This window comes from Erpetoichthys calabaricus, chromosome 12 (genome assembly GCF_900747795.2).
Source record: "Erpetoichthys calabaricus chromosome 12, fErpCal1.3, whole genome shotgun sequence".
Classification (NCBI taxonomy): Eukaryota; Metazoa; Chordata; class Cladistia; order Polypteriformes; family Polypteridae; genus Erpetoichthys; species Erpetoichthys calabaricus.
The window spans coordinates 50,348,347-50,365,624 of record NC_041405.2 but is presented as its reverse complement, the minus strand read 5'-3'; the positions used below and the strand labels follow the sequence as shown (position 1 = coordinate 50,365,624).

Below are 17,278 nucleotides of genomic sequence, written 5' to 3'. Positions count from 1 at the left end.
GTTTTCTGATTGGAAGCCAGTTCTTACCATAATGTAACTGTATTGATTGTTAGTGCTTTAATTCTTCCAAAGGCAAATTTTTATCACATTGTAGATTTTCCTTTTCTGAGACCATTATCCATATGTTCTGTGGACTGGAACACATTTAAACTTCACAATCATTCTGTTTTCTCTCTCATTTATTTCTAAACATATTTTAACACAAATGCTTTGTGATGCACATGCACCATTGTAAAAGGACCCAGGTTAGCCGGAGAGCTGGTGGTTTCTTTGTACTTGCATATTGGTATTATCCATGGATGATTAAGAAAAGAAGAAATAGTTAAAATGTAAATTCAACTGCTTAAAACTAGTGCATCATCTAAAATTAAGCCCAAAAAAAATATTGGTTTAGAGGCAAATAAATAGGTTCTAATTTAAAAATTAAAAGTGAAATCCTGTGGTCCTCCAGGACTGTAATTGAGGACCCTTCTCTACAGTGTGATTTGTCTGGGTGGAATGAAAGTACTAGCAAGCCAAATAGGTCTATACACCAAGTTGCAATATCAGCAAGGACTGTCTTCTAATTAAGAAGCTGGTTGGAATAAAAACCTGCAGCCCTCCAGGACCAGAGTGACAAACCCTGCTCTACATAGTGCCACTGATTCTGTTCATTATCACCATCAGTTGTAACACCTCATTGACTCCAACTCACCTGATCACCACCATCCTTCCCACTTTATCAGAATTGGTGCTGTCAGTGGAGGTTGACTACTTTTTTTCTGTGACTTACAGAGATTTTAGTCTATTCCAGCTCTAAGCATTGAGTCAGCACTGCCAGATTTACCCCCTTTCCTTATGACTTTAGTTTAAATTAATACAAGTAGAAAACCAGAGCTGAAAGCAAAAGAAGAATGAACCAACCAAACATATAACAGTAACATTAAAAATGACCACCCTTTAATGCGTTAAATTCTTTTTCATAAGGTTTTGGTATGTTTTTCTAAGCAACCTCAGCATTCCTTTGTATGGTATACATGTGTTTGTACCCTAGAAAACAAATATCTCCATCCCAATGTCACAAACCTACACTGACTCAAATCTGGATCTACCACACCTGACACTGTGCTAGCTACCATAAACCACTGAGATATACCAACCTACGCAACACTTCCAGGTACTGACTTCTCTTCATGCTAACATCCAAATGTATTATAAACCAAACTGGCATCTGGAAAAATTCTCAAGCCACTTCTCTATCTCTCTTTCTCAGTATTTCTGTGTCTCTGTCTCTCATGTCACCAAACTCCACCAACACCCCAAAAGACCCTAAACAAGCTTCTTGAATGAAGAGTTTGTATTTATTGGCACCTTACCTGCCTTGTCCCTGATACTTATCTTCATGTGTGCTTATTTGGCAGGCACTTTTTTTACTTTAGAACAATAATGCAACAAGTTACTCTGATGAATCATCATTGGCACATTGCAGTAGTCTTTTTTGCACTGTACAGCTTGCCCACCAGGGGGAACCTGTCTACATTGTAAGTGTAGCCTTCTAGACTTCCTGTTTTTTTTTTTCTCATACTCCTTTTTTCAGGTCTCTTTCACTCATTACACCATTGGCATAAAGGACAGCAGGAAACCTTCCTACAGTGCACAAATGCCACTCAGGCAGCATTTGACCATTGACTACAAGTTTCTTCAATTACAGTTCAATGGCCACAGTCTTCCTCCTACACCAAGAGGTCTGTGCCTGAGTCTTCCCTAGTGCCCCCAATCACAAATCCCACAATGACCACTTGTGTATTTCTCTTCCCAGGCCAATAAAAAAAAGATCAAGACTTATAGGCCATGTTAACTTGCCTATCATACTTTTAGCTGCCTGAGATCTTTGTTCAAACTAGTGCTCACTACAAATTCTCTCTTTGTTTGTTTTCATCCTCCCACATTACAAAATTCATGCAGGTAAAGTTGATTGTTGACTTAGAATTTGCCCACTGTGAGTGAGTGTAGGTATGTGCATGAATGAACCCTGTCATGGAGTCATGCCACATCCAGTGTCAGATTGTGCATTGCTGCCAGTGCTACTGCCGTAGGCTCCAGCTTCCAGCAAAGCCATAATGGAATAAGCAGGTTCAGAAATTAGATGGATGTATGGATAAAATAGTGCACATTGCTATATACAGTACTAGGGGGCTCCGCCCCCTGCTTGCTTCGCTCGCCAACCCCTGGTGTTGGGAAATGACAAAGAGTGAGATGTATGAATGAGATATAGAATAGTGTGAAGGTGTGGATGATGCATATAGAAAGCAAACAATAAAGTGTTTGGCACAGTGTAATGGTTTATTGGAAAATTTCTTTGTACACAACATTAGTAGTAAAGATGGTGTCTTGTCCTTGAATGAGTTTTCCTTGGCATGGAGCACTTATAACTTTAACTTTAATGTCAGATGAACGTTGAACTCGTGAGAAGGCAATATAAAGTTGTCCATGTCCAAAAACGGGGTCAGAGAGGTAGATGCCAACCTTGTCCATGGTTTGTCCTTGTGATTTGTTGATGGTCATGGCAAATGCAGGTTAAATGGGGAACTGTCGGCGTTTCAGTGTAAAAGGTAATTCCAGGTCAGAACTTGTAAGGTCAATTCTAGGAATTAGAACAGTATTGTTAGCATGTGATCCCGTAAGAAGTTTTGCTTCAATAACATTGTGTGGCATGGTGTTGACGACTAAACGTGTACTATTGCATAAACCGTGTTTAGTGTTAAGGTTTCTTAATAGCATGATTATTGTTCCGTTTTTAAGGCTAAGATTGTGTCGTGGAAATCCGGCTGGGTTAATAGTGTTCAAATATTGTAAGGGGAAATTAAGATGGTCATTGTCGTCAGCAGAGTCAACTTTGTCAGAGCTTAGAAAGAGCTGTGCCTCTCCAGGAAGTAATGAAATGACGTGGTTATTAATGTGATCAACATTCATATTTTTTGGACATAATATAGTTCGTTGTGTTAAAAGGGGTATTTGGTGTAATGAGATTGCTGTTCCAAATATCTCCGTAACTCTTTTGAAAGCAATGCCAATTGTCTGCGTATTTTAAGGTGGAGTGAAGAATAGCCGAGCGCATGGCATGTGGAACAATAGCTAAGTACTGTGTATATTCTCCTCCTAATAAAAGCACCTTTCCTGCAAAGGGAATATAATTATTCATCAACGTTTGTAGAAGTTTATCAATGGTGTTGAGTAAGTGACTGGATGCCATTAGATGCAAAAGTAAATGAACTATTGTAGGATCTAATGCAGTTCCTAAAGTTTTTACTTTCAGGTACTTCGTTAGTTAGAAGCTTCTGTAGATATGCAGGATATGAATGTAAAGGAGGCAGTCTAATTTGACCCTTTTGACAACAACGTGTAAATTCATTACTTGTATTGCCAGTTGTTTTTTCAGGGAAGTTAAGTGAATGACAATGATTGCAAATGACATTCATTAATTCCAATGAATTTTCATGAATAGTGGACTCATTATTGAACGCGTTGTCAGCTAACTGGCGCAATTGTTTAGCAGGTGTCTGTCGTTGATGTCCTTGACGTGTATCTTTTGTCTGAGCCGTTTGAGAGGCGCGTCGTTGTATGTGCAGGATTTGGGACGTGCTATTCTGGAGCTGTAATCGATTTGCCTATGATGTGTGAGAAGCCCGTTGCAGTTTACGGCGTTCATTGTTTGTATTGAGCCTTGCCCGTTTTTGTATGTCGGTTAGTGGAGCTTTCTCTTTTTGGAGTGTTGCCTGCTTGTTTTCCGGATTTTCAGATGCGCATTGTAGACGTCTGCGTTTATTTATTTTGTCCCTTCGCTGCCGTTTTTGTATTTCTGAGACTCGAAGTGTTTCGTTTTGAACCCTTGCCTGTTTTGATGCAGCACTTTGAGACGCGCGCTGCATGCGTCTTCGTTCATTGTGTCTGTCCATCTGCGCTCGTGTCTGTAACTGTGTTAGTTGAGCTTTGCGTTTTTGGAGCCGAGACATTTTTTCTTCCGTGGTTTCAGAAGCGCGTTGTATGCGCCGACGTGTATTGTTTTTTTTATGCGGGTTCGTGTGTTTGGTCCCGTCACTCGAATCGTATCGTTTTGTACCCGTGATCGTGAATTTATGACTTGTTTGTTCTTCAGAGTTAGAAGTATGGATAAGTAATAAGGAGGATCGCACTCACTGTTAATATGGAGCCTTTTCTGTGGTTGAACGGTTAATAGTGCATCAGTGTAATGAGATCGACCTATGCTGCATAATTTGAATGTGTTCAGATGACGTATGTTTAATACGGACGGTTTGTTCAGTAATGGGGCTTTGTGTCTCACAGTATGGGCCATTGCCTTTTTGTGGCCTGATATTTACTCCGGTAGATGCAAAAGCAAATGAACTATTGTAGGATCTAATGCAGTTCATAAAGTTTTTACTTTCAGGTACATCGTTAGTTAGAAGCTTCTGTAGATATTCAGGATATGAATGTAAAGGAGGCAGTCTAATTTGATCCTTTTGACAACAACGTGTAAATTCATTACTTGTATTGCCAGTTGTTTCTTCAGGGAAGTTAAGTGAATGACAATGATTGCAAATGACATTCATTAATCCCAATGAATTTTCCTGAATAGTGGACTCATTATTGAACGCGTTGTCAGCCAAGTGGCGCAAGCGTTTAGCAGGTGTCTGGCGTTGATGTCCGTGACGTGTATCTTTTGCTTGTGCCGTTTTAGGCGCTGACGTGTATTTTGTTTTTTCATGCGGGTTCGTGTGTTTGGTCCCATTATTCGAGCCGTATCGTTTTGTACCCGTGATCGTGAATTCATGACTTGTTTGTTCTTCAGCGTGAGAAATATGGATAAGTAATAAGGAGGATCGCACTCACTGTTAATATGGAGCCTTTTCTGCGGTTGAATGGTTAATAGTGCCTCATTGTAATGAGATCCACCTATGCTGCATAGTGTGAACGTGCTGAGATGACGTATGTTTAATACGGATGGTTCCTTCAGAAATGGGGCTTTGTGTGTCATTTCTTATTTATGTTAGTGTGGTCGTGGGTCTGAATCGTCGTTTTTGTGAACGTTTCGTGTGCTATGTCCGTAGTCTGTCCCGTTTCGTGTCCAATGGGCTTTGTGTGGCGCTCGCAGCTTCTTTTTTTTTGTGTGCTAGGGGCTTGTTGAATCCTCCTCTTTGTGTGTGTCCCGTTTCGTGTGCAACGGGCTTCGTGCGGCGCTGTGTGCGTTGCCGGCGTCTGACTCCTTTTTTCTGTGGTCGCGGCGCCTCATTTCTTATTTTACGTTGCATTCCATCCGGTTCCCATTGCTTGGGGGGGGGGTTGCTTGGAGGGGGGGGTAGGATTTGTGGGGCGCCTGCGCAGTACTTGTTTTGCGTCCACGGCCCATGGCCGGATGTCCCTGCGTCCATCCGGTTTACCATTCTCGGTTAGTAAGTGTCCCTGCGTCCATCCGGTTTACCATTCTCGGTTAGTAATGTGGATATGGCAAAGATGGTGAAGCTTCTGGTTGTCAGTCCTCCCAGCAGGAAGAGGCAGGTCCAAGTGGACTGACACCGGATGTGATGTCAGCGATATCCTAGCTGTTAATCTTCCAATCTACAGAGGGAGAAAGACAAAGTATGAAAACACAGTGTCAACTCCTGGTATTGCGGTAAAGTTACAGTCACTAAAGCCCTTCAGTGTCCCCTATGCACCAGCGCATGACAATATGTAATATTGTGTATGTATATATATATATATATATATATATATATATATATATGTATATATATATATATATATATATATATATATATATATATATATATATATATATGTATATTGTGAGATTTTTTAATTCTTATGAGACCCTCCCCAATGGGGGTGACTTGCCGAAACGCGATTGATGTGTCTGTTGGGGGCTGTTTGTCCGTCACAGAGGCAACCGCAGGTTCACAGCGCCCCACAGGTTTGCAGCGCCACAGTGGCAACCGCAAGCTCACCACCTCCTTGTGCAACGTGTCTGTTGCCCGATGGATGATGCGGGGAACAGTGTAATTTGGTTACTGACCTGGCCCTGGCCCTGCCCATTTGCTGTGTCTGTGTGTAGTAGAGTGGTAGCTCCCACTGCAATAAATAATCTTGCTGTTCCTGTTTCGAGTTAAATAAAGCTATTTTCCTGAAATCCTTAGACTTAACCTTGTCTTTTGGGTGCCAGGCAGCGACTCACACGTCATAATATATGTTTACTAGTCATTTAGCCCGTTACAATAACGGGCGCTAGAACAGTAGTGCATAAACATTAGCAGGAACAGTCTATATTAAATGGCAAGGGACTTTGACCTCATTCTTTTTGTTGGTCGTATTTTTCTTTCTTTCAGCCTTTCTTTTGTTGATGTTTACTTACTGAGCTGACCGTTCTTCGTGGGCTGCCGCCGTGTATTGTGTGTCTTTAATTTTCTGTGACAGTAATACTGTCTTGTACGGCTCTATTCAATAAGGGTGCATAGATAATTTAGTTCAAATGGCTCTGGAATATGTGAAGAGCAACAGGTGCAGATCTTTATTTACACGCGCCTTTATTCGCTGCGCGCAATTGAGGTCGTCCTTTTGAGGCTCGCCTTTTTGTGCGTGCCCTTATTGAAGGATGCCTGTGCGCGCCCTTATTGAAGGATACCGTCTTGTACGTTGGCTGGCTTGTACGTCCGTAATATGCGTCCGTACGTACGTAATATACCTTTAATTTTCTCTGGCGGTAATACAGGCGCGCGCGTCGGTAATATGCCTTTAATCTCCTCTGACAGTAATACTGGCTTGTATGTGGCTGTAATATGCGTCACTGTATTGTGTACCTTTAATTTCCTCTCGCAGTAATACTGGTTTGTATTTCCGTAAAACGCCTCTAACTTTCTCTGACAGTAATATCGCGCGCCGCACTGTGCCCCGCGCATGCGCACTTCACCAGAAGACACCCACACACGGACACCTGGACGCACATAGGGATTTTATATATATAGATATACCAGCATATGTATTCTTCAAGGATATTGCAGTGAATTTGCTTAGCTTTTGTGACCTTCAGTTATCATTTTTTAAATAAAAAGTTGCGTTTTTTTTTTGAGATATGAAAGACAGCCCTGTTGGGCAATGTGTGAAGAAATGTCCATTTTCACATCATAGCCATTCCACCTCTACTACTTAGCCTCGCATCACAGGGATGCCTCCTCTGTGGTATTCATGCCAATTAGCTTTCATAAATGCATTTCACTTGCAGCCATAGCTATTGACATTACCACTCGGCATGTGCCATCCAGTCATAGTTAACCTGTGCTGACCTGCCTTTTGTGCTCTGCTGTATCATTAGCAGGTGGTAATGAGAGCACTCTGCAGAAAAAGTCAGCATCTATTTGTGAGGGTGAGATAGGGGGGCTTTTGTATTAGCGACTAAATGATACAGGTAATTCACGAAGAGTGTATGGTCACAAGTGGTGAAGAATATGTGGACAATAGTGATGCTCAGCTTGTGTGGTGGAAAACACTTTCCTCTATTTTCAGATAAATCATTTAGGGAAACCACATGAAAATTCAGAACAATTCTTTATTTACACATAGATATGCACAAATGTCTCAGTTCATGGAGTGAGCTATCAAGAATACAATTCATTCCCTTTTGTACTTTTGTATTACCATTACCTATTCAAATACATCAAGTCATCTGACTCTTAATGGATGTTACTGCTGTACAGCTTCGTAGCTGCTCAAACTGTGAAGACTTGTTTCTTTCATATAAATTCTTGATACGTGACATAATTGTCCCTTGTGACGGTAATGTGTAGGAATTGTCATATTTTGCTAAATGACATCTCTCAGCTCTGTATTGTCAACTATATTTAGAGATCTGCAGTCTGATGAAATCCATCTTGCAGTAAGTAGTGGTAGTTAATGCTTTTGATTTTGTTTCATTTATGGACATACATCAAGTTTTACATTAATGGATTGTAGTCTCCTGCAGATTTTGCTGCCTGATTAAACATCTTAACAGCATCATCTTGCATGTTTTGCTCTTAAATGTTAAGCCAAGGATGTGTTACTTCTCTCTGATATTTACGGTACATTTGTCCACACAAAGTTTACAAGTATCGATAATTTTGACCTTTGAACCACCTGGTAGAATTTTAAATCAAAAGCAAGCATCATAAATTGCATCTTTCTTTGACAGAATTAACTCAGTAGTTTAAGTCAAGGGTTCCAAAACTTTAAATCATGGCCTGGTCAGGACCGCTACTAATTTAAAGCCAATGCTGTGAAAAGAAGCATGATCCTATATCTTGGTTACTGCTAATGGCTTAAAATTTCCATATTTTTAATGTACCAAAATGATATAGTTACAAATTAATCCAGATCAAAACTAGAACAAAAGTAACTAAAGTTATGTATATCTTCAGGTAAAAAAGAGCAAAACAACTCAGTCATTTGTGAAGTTTGAGTGTCTTTACGTTTTATTGGCTCATTATTATCAATGTTGGGTTTGCTAAGTTTAAGAAACAGTTCTACTTCTGACTTTAGCCTATTCCTGTATTTATTTTTAAAGGAAGGATGAAGGTTACACTGGCAACTCTGTCTGAAACAAAAGCTTTCTGCTGATTATAAATTTTAATATTGCTAAAATGAAATGTTATATACATGTACTTTATCTACTGTATAATAAAATGCTAAGGTAAGTGTGTGTGTATCTGGTCCTTCGAAGCAATCGGATTGGGTTTAGTATGATTGGTCAGTTTGGCTTTGGCTATGCGATCAAAAGAGGAAGTGTGATTATGAAACACACAAGGAGGAGTAAAGGCATAGGAGGCACCCTGAGAGCTGCCTTCAAAGATGGAAAGTGTAAAAACATGATGGGAGACAAGCAAGGCATATTGAAATGACAGAGTCTGAGAAGCAGGCTTTAGGGGAACATGCTTGATTTAGCAAACACCAGTCAAGAGAAGCCCAGACACATGAAGGCACACATAGGGCAAATATTTTTAAATTTATTATTTGTCTTTGACTAATCTATGGCTAGATATTATTAATTGTTAAACTTTGTCTGTTGTATACACTTCTGCCTTAGCACTTTATAAAACATAGTATGATGGTACAACAAACAGGTTCACAAATAATTAAAAATCTTGTAATATTGGTGGGCTGGATCTGAGAGATAAAGAGACACAGACACTGTGTGCAAACTGCTCATGTGTGTGGAGTGGGTGTGAAAGAGAGGATTCACTTGAGACACTTTCACGATAAATCTATCATTCTTGGCATGTGGTTTCCAAGCAGTCTGCATCCTGGCATGGGTTGTCTCAATGAGGTATCGAGCAAGAGGGAACTGTTCCTTGGAGCGATTGAGAGCATTAAAAGTCTTTGATTTGCTGTGGGCGGTAGACATAGAAGAGGAGAATTAGGGTGGGAAATTCATGACTGGAGTCTTACAGCAGGAGCACCGTCAGACTGAGCAGTGGAATTGAACCACAGCTGAGCATGGAGACTTGGGTAAGGCCACTGTGTAAACATTTCCCTTTTAAATCCCACTTTTTCTTTTGTTCCCTTGTGTGCCACCTGACAACTGTTTGTACCTTGCAGGTTGAAGATTGCTGCCCTCAGAAATAACTGTATTGATATTTGACTACTTGTATGTAACAACTGAAGAACATTTCATGTTGCTTATTTATTTAAAAACTTGGCAATTTAAAAGTAATCTTTAAAAATGGTTTTTAATTTTGTAAAAGAATGTCAACTTTGCCAGGACTGCCGAGGCTCCCCATATGCAGACAGTCGGCCACAACTTTGAGTTCTGATACCTTAAATTGCAAGGGGAGTCAAACAAGTTCAATAAAGGAAAAATAGTGTGTTATACCTTTTGAAGTTAATTGTATGCATTAACACTTTAATTTTGATAACCCTAATTTTAATTAATATAGGCAGTGGTGATTTTGCTAGTTGCAACAAGTGGTCAGTAATATTGAATGGTTTAATTCATGTACATTGATCTTATATCATAACTAAAAGCAAAAATTTGCTTCACAGCTGCTCTGAGTATGTTGCATGTCAATTAAACAACACGCATTAATGGTGCGAAACTAAGTGTAGTCAAATGAACAATTGGTGTCAAAAGGTGGGACAATGGGCGTCAACCGCCCTAAATATTTCTTAGTTTTGGTAGCTTCATTAATATGATCCGTGGAGTGATTAATGAAGCAGTGAAAAATATCTTTTAGATCTTGCTGAAAACATTTACTCTTATGTTAACTTGTCTTTAGTTGTTTTCTTTTTATACATAGTGAATTAAGCAGTGCAGTTAAATTTTCAAGGGGTGACTTAACAGTTTTAACTAAATACTGAATATAGTGAAAGTTTTGTTAGCATCAACAAGCTTGGTTTTTTCAAAGCTTTTTATTCATACTCCCAGTGATAACTAGATATTATTTTATAAAATGTTCCCCTTCTTTCTACAAGAAAGAGAATTAAACTGTCACTTACATCGCCACTCCCACCTGCTCAGAGAGATGGATGATCCTGTGCCTTATCAACTCACCATTACCCCAAGTATAGATGCCCCTTGCCCCACCTTTTAACTCTGATTGGTCATTTGATTATATTTAGTTTTGGCATGATTAGTGTGTGGTTTTCAATTGAAATGCAATATGCTTTCTTTGCTTTTAGTTATGACACATGATCTATGGACATGAATTAAAATGCAATATGCTTCTGTATTGCATTTTAAACAGGCACAAAAATTGCATGCCACACTGAAAAGCAACCAATCATTTGATTATGATTTTTTGAATTATGACACAATAAAACTGTACCAAAATTAAAGGCACCAATTCATAAGCATTGCTTGCAATGTAGGTAACATGTTGGATTGCATTTCATTTTGGCAGGAATAATCTTTCATACAATTCACAATAGCAGACTTTATTACCACTAGTAGGCATGAGATTGCTGGCAGTGATAGAAGTGTACTGTGTAATGCAAGAATTTATGTGGTTAGTTATGATGGCAGATGTGCTGCAGTCACTACAATGGCAGGCATGAGATTACTAATGACAACAATCAAGCATCCACCATTAAGTAGTATCTGGTCTGATATGCAGCTCGGATATTCATTTCAACTCATTCTTATATAGCACTCATCTCTGAATAAAGGCTCAAAATGCCAAGTTATAAAAAAGTAACTTGGTATTTAGAAAAAAATTCAAAATTTACAGAGAAGTATAAAACTATGTAATGTTTGCATTTGGTAATAGTGCATAAGCACATCTGCTATATGTACAGTACATCTGGCATTATGTCTAAAATGAGGAGAGGCTGTACCTCCACAAGAGGCCATCAGGGCTTTGATGACAAGACTTAGCTACATACCTGTGTGAACCTACTAAGACTAACCCTGTTTCAAGCTTGCCTTTCACACGATCATGCACTAATTGCTTGGCTTGGTTAAACTTCATGAAAAAAAGTAGACTGGTACCTATTGCCCCATGGGTGTCAAACTTGTCAGGTTAGCTTGGACAGTGCCTCAGTAAGAGTGAACATGTTCTGTGCAGTAAGAGAATGTCTATATATTGCATTTCAGTCTGCCTGCTCCTGAGTGAACATTACTATGACATGATAAAACTCAAAAGAATTTTGAATCCCAATCCCTTATGTGTTCCCGATTGAGAAATGTCTCAGTGTTTTTTTGCAGAGTCGACTGCAGTCCAGTTCCACCCTGATGCTGATGCTTGCCCCCTGGGTTTCTTCCCCTGTGGGAATCTCACCATTTGCTTGCTGCAGCTCTTCCACTGCAATGGGAATGTGGACTGTGACAATGGAGCCGATGAGGAGAATTGTGGTAAGATAGTTGTAATCTTAACAAGGAAGCAAAACATGTAAAGTTGTAGATCTTAGCTTGTGACATACTATGGAATTTGAAAATCACTAAATATGCATGAACTGTGTGCTAAAATGGCCTTTCCAGAAACGGCTGAAATTCAGGAAGGGCAACTCCATCCTGTTTGTATATGAAGAATGGCAGATATCAAAATTAGGTGCAGTTCAGAATGGGGCCTCACCAGACGCTAGCAGATATGTAAATATGTTTTAACTTCAAAAAATACGGAGAATCAACAGTGACATATGAAAATATGTAGTAGCTGGCCATAATCACTGTCCTGTTGCCTCGTTCAATTATGTTTTCTGCTATAGCACATCAAAATCTAATTATCATGATCTACGAAGACAGCTGTCCAATTGTTCTAGAAGACTGCAGTGACTATGATATCACTGCTGCTTTACCAAGATAGGTGTTAACTGCCATGCCATGACATTCTCATTTTCCTGGACTTGCAGATCCATTGTTGTTTTTCACTGTGCACACTTCCTTTAACTGATCAGAATGTCTGTGATATGTACCATAATTATTCATTCCTATTTTGTATTTTATTGATTCTTCAGGTCTACTTATTGCAATATAAGGTTGTGAGAACCCTGGATGAGACCACAGTCTACTATAGGACACTTGTTCACACACAATAACACACACATGAAATCATACATGGCTAATTTGGAATTGCCAGTCAAAATAAACTACAATGAGAACATACAATTTTCACAAAGATGGGATTCGGGCTTGGATTTAATCACAGGACTTTATAGCTATGGGGCACAAATGCTAACGACTGACCCATCCTTTATCACAGCCATATCCCACAAAATAACTGAATTTCACAGTCTATTATTTAACCACTACATCATTTTTGACAGTCGCTTATGATAATAACTGTTTGATAATGGCACTGCCCTCTGATTGTACATGAGGACCTCACAGTTTCAGTTTCCCAATAAGTCATATCAATGAAACTGTGTCCTTCTAAATGATTGTGACTTCTGAGCCTCACTGTCTTGGAAGATTGAAAGATTGGAACATTAGAAGTGCAGAGTTTTAGTGATGTAGATTATGACTGTTGTGACCTCTTGGTTTTGGATGTTATAACATGACACTCTCATTGTCTTGATTGCTGCTGGGTTGCAGCTTCATTAAATTTTGCTATCACTGCACCACAGTCAGGATGTTTCTTGAACATACTGTTACTATTTTAGTTTCAAAACATGAATGACACCTCAGGCCTTTTTTCCTCAGTGCATCACTTATTTTGTTGGAGTCAACTGCCCTGATAAATTCTCACTTATCAAATAGAAATCAAAACTCACTTTCACACAAATTGGAAAGTTCAATTTCAAGAATTTAATGGGATTCAGTCACCGTGTTTATAAGGGCAAGTCACTAATTTCCTGGATCAATGGAGTTTTAACCTGACAGTCCTTGGTTGGAGAAGAAGATCCTAGAAGTCCCATAGAGCGATATTTTCTGAAGAGTTTTCTGTTTGTATATGTTCATCCCTTTGACTCCTTATATAGGGGGTATTCAGAATGTAGTATAGTACTTTATCTTTTACAAACCAAAAACTTGTGTTATTGCTAGAGATATGACAGTTCCCGTATTTCACAGCCACACTTCAGACATTTTTGAAACATTGGTATGTAGTGGTGCCACACAAGGGTTTATTTCATTAGTAGGTGTGTCCTGTTTGGTGATTGTTAAATGTTAGTAACAACACTGGTTACACAGATTCCTGTGTGTAAATTTAGGGTCTGTGTCTTTAAACAAGTTTGCACGGATGCAGAGGGGCTTGTGGGATTTGTAGTTTGGGGTTTGTAGGCACTGTACACATAAAATCAGAAGAGAAAGATGTGGCAGAATACTCCCTTTAAGTAAACTGCTTCTCGGAACATGGATAGAGAACACAGTCCTACCATCAGAGTCCAGAAGGTAAATGGTCTTCTGAAGCATGCCTCTTCACACACATTGTCAAATTGGTGGACTGGATTGGGGAAAAAAGAACCCACTATTGTCCCTAAATCTGGCGGACACACGCAATCCTCTGCTGCGAATGTCCAGTTGATAAAGGGCTTTAGGTGCTGCTGAAATTGAAGTCAGTCAAGAAATGAACAAATCGAAAAGGACAGCCACATCCTGCTGTCCATCCAAACTACAAATTCCACAGACATAGTCTCCATATTTACAAACAGGAATCTGCACAACCAGTGTTGTTATTAACATTTAACAAACACCAAACAGGACATACCCAGTAATAAATGAAGCCCCTTATGTGGCATTGCTACATACTCCCCACCCCTGGATCACTCTTTGGTCCAAAGTAGAGCTTGATGTTAGCCTGATTCTATCTGTCCCTCATTTTTTATTTTTTAATTTGATTTCTTTGCTACACATATCTGGTGGCATCCTCCAAACTTTTCTAGAAATTCTAGAAGCATGAGTGGGCCCTGTGATGGACTGGCATGGTGGCACCAGAGCTGGCTGCTGTCTTGTGTTAGAAGCCACTATGATAGGCTCTGACTGTAAAATAAGATAAGGCAATACATGCCCAACTGACATAATAATTGTTGGATTGGCTTTTCTTCAGGTATGACTTCTGTCTTAAACCTGGTAAAAATGTAGTATTCCCAATGTGTGACAGTGGTAATGATGGCAGGGAATGAGAATGTCAATAGGCAGTGTTCATCATTGTATGAAAGAAGCTGTAGAAGGCAAACTTTATCTTTACAGAAATAATTTTACACTGTACTGGCATTATAAATCACTTTGGACTAAGGAGTCAGTCAAATATTCAAATATACAATGACCAATCTATCAATATCCATCAACCCATTAATTTTAAGTCCCATTTAATCCAATTGGAAGAGAGTGGTTCATGTACACATCGATTGTAACTCACTCCAAACTAATATAGAGCTGCCAAGCAACTGAACATGACAATTACAACATGATAAATCCAACATTCTGATTGAACATTAAGGTGGATCTCTGTGATCCTCGGGTCAGCTGCAGTGGTTAACTGTTTTGACTGTTTTTTTATCTTGATGGATCATAACAATACTTTCTGCATTAGCATGTCTTGTCCATACGACTCATTCATGTTACTTTGTGTTCTTGTCCATTTCCAGTTGATGACAATGGCTGGCCTCAACTCTTTAATTCATTTATGAAAACAAAAACCGAAGAGCCAAAAGAATGTTGTAAGTATGTCTGTTGTTTATCTCCCCCTTAGCTTCAAGAAATATACTGTGGAGCAGATGTCCAGGCCAGATATGGAGCACATGGGCAAATGAGCTGGTAGCTAAAGAGTTAAACATTGGCTGGATTGTTGTAAACGCATTCCTTCTACTTGTCTGCAGTTTTGGAGAATTGATGCATCCTTAAAATAATGACATCAGAACAGGAATGCAGCTGTTGGCGTAAAAATGAGGGGAAGCAAAATTCTTTCTGTCAAGACATGTTTCCTTTAAAGGACAAATTGATCACTTAAGTGTGTATGTGACAGGGTCACTTTCATTCAGCAGGGATTATGTAAATATGATTCAGAAAGGATGACATGAATATGTGGAACAAGTTAAGGCTGGGAGGACACTCTGGTTGCTTTTGTAAGTTTGTGACCCAAAGTCTCCCAAAGATAATAGATTGTCTGTGGTGGGCTAGGGCAGAGTTTGCTAATTTTTAAATTATTGCTGGTCAACATTTTGCCTGTGAATTTTCTACCATTTTTATTTTCTCATAGTGAAGATTTCTCTCATGTGTTTTCTCTATCCCAAAATTTTAAATGAAGAGGTTGCTCAGTTGAAGTCTTCTAGCTACCTTAAAATCTTCTTATGAGTCATGACCAAAGGCCATGCACTCTTGAGGCAATGGAAGGAACAGTAAAACTTCTCAGGTTGAATAGAAAACTGTTAAGTGGTACATCCTTTCCAGATTGACTGTCGGTCCATTTTAATGATTATTTTATGGCTTGGAAAAAATAAACAGGAACTCAGTTGTCTTCATGGTTTACAGCCTGAGAAAGTAACCTTGTACTCTGGAGCAACAGAAGCCCCTGATGTTCATCCCAGTCATGTAAAAAGCTTGTCTTTCAGTGGCCTGATAGGCATTCTAAAGTTAACCAGAAGAGCAAACTTCCTGTTCTGACAATGTGACCTTCACCTCAGCTACTTCTTGGCCAAAAAGAATTAAAAAAACTGTTAACGGCAGGTCTTTCTACTGAACAGCTGTGCTGTTGGCTATTCTAACAGGGAGCCGCTTTGACTTATTAGACTTTTACACCGGTCTTTGTGCCCCACTGGCTATCACATTGTAGTCTTTTATATTGATTGGGCCTGTAAGCACAGTCTTTTCGTAAACCTTGAGGTCTCACTCTCCAGTCTTGCACTTAACAGGATGTCAATGGCATCTTCCTGAGACCCTGGATCATGTAATCTGCTTCATTTAAGAGCTTCTTTCTGTCTTTTACAACCTCTGTATATCTGGGAGCCAGTGTCACTAACCCAAGTGTTTGCTCTGCAGTGCTGGATGTCTACCCAGAGCAATGCACCTGTGAAAGCCGAAAAATCTTGTGCATACAGAAGGATCTGGAGGCTGTGCCAGCTGTATCATCCAATGTAACAGTTCTGTGAGTAAAAACTAAAATGTATTTGTGCTGTACAACTAATCAGGGATTCACAAAAATTCTATCTGCTACATTTTTTTTATCTGCCCAGTTTGACATTAGCAATTCATTATCGTGCATCTGGGCAGCGATATAATAGCATTCAGGCAAGCAAGTGTTTGGTGTCTTCATAACTATCTTAAAATGTACAAAAGGTATCTGGAAATTAGAATCTCAATTCCAGCGCAAGCCTTCTCAAAATTCTGAGTATGAAGAGAGAACTCATCATGAAGGGGTTTATAGTTAGCAATAGGTTGACAGAGATGAGGGCACAGCCAAGGGGGTACAGGGACAGAGTGAAGAAACTTCAGGGAGAGACAGAGAATGAACATAACTAACAGGGACATAGCAAATCAACATACATGTTACAAAGGAATTCTAGTGTGCCCAGTGAACATTGAAAACCTGATCACTGGTGGAAGGGTGTAAATGCTGTAGGCTGTTCAGTCAAATCACTGATGCAGTATGTTTAGAAAACTGTCAAGATACACACATAACACTTCTTATTGAAGCATGTTGGGAGCTGGATTTTTTTTTTATAAATTGCAACCACAAGGTTGTGCCACTGAACCCCAAACCCAAGACACAGTAATGCTCAACACATTCGTAGGTTTAAATAAAAGATGTTTTTTAAACCATGGCAGATTTTCCAAATCATTCTTCCAAAGATAATTTACACAATAAAGATAAACCTAATTAGTTCTTTCTACTTTCTTCCTCCT

General features: G+C 39.4%; 2 protein-coding genes across 11 annotated transcripts in view; one reads left to right on the top strand and one right to left on the bottom strand.

The window, feature by feature from the left end:
* yipf6 (Yip1 domain family, member 6) overlaps positions 1–17,278 on the bottom strand; it is a 798,052-nt gene that overhangs the window by 585,938 nt on the left and 194,836 nt on the right. The window lies entirely within an intron of this gene.
* rxfp2l (relaxin family peptide receptor 2, like) overlaps positions 1–17,278 on the top strand; it is a 78,115-nt gene that overhangs the window by 21,520 nt on the left and 39,317 nt on the right. Inside the window, exons 2-4 of the mRNA XM_028816841.2 lie at positions 11,705–11,851; positions 15,025–15,096; positions 16,415–16,520. Coding sequence (XP_028672674.1) covers positions 11,705–11,851; positions 15,025–15,096; positions 16,415–16,520 — 325 coding nt within the window. The remainder of the gene's footprint in view (positions 1–11,704; positions 11,852–15,024; positions 15,097–16,414; positions 16,521–17,278) is intronic.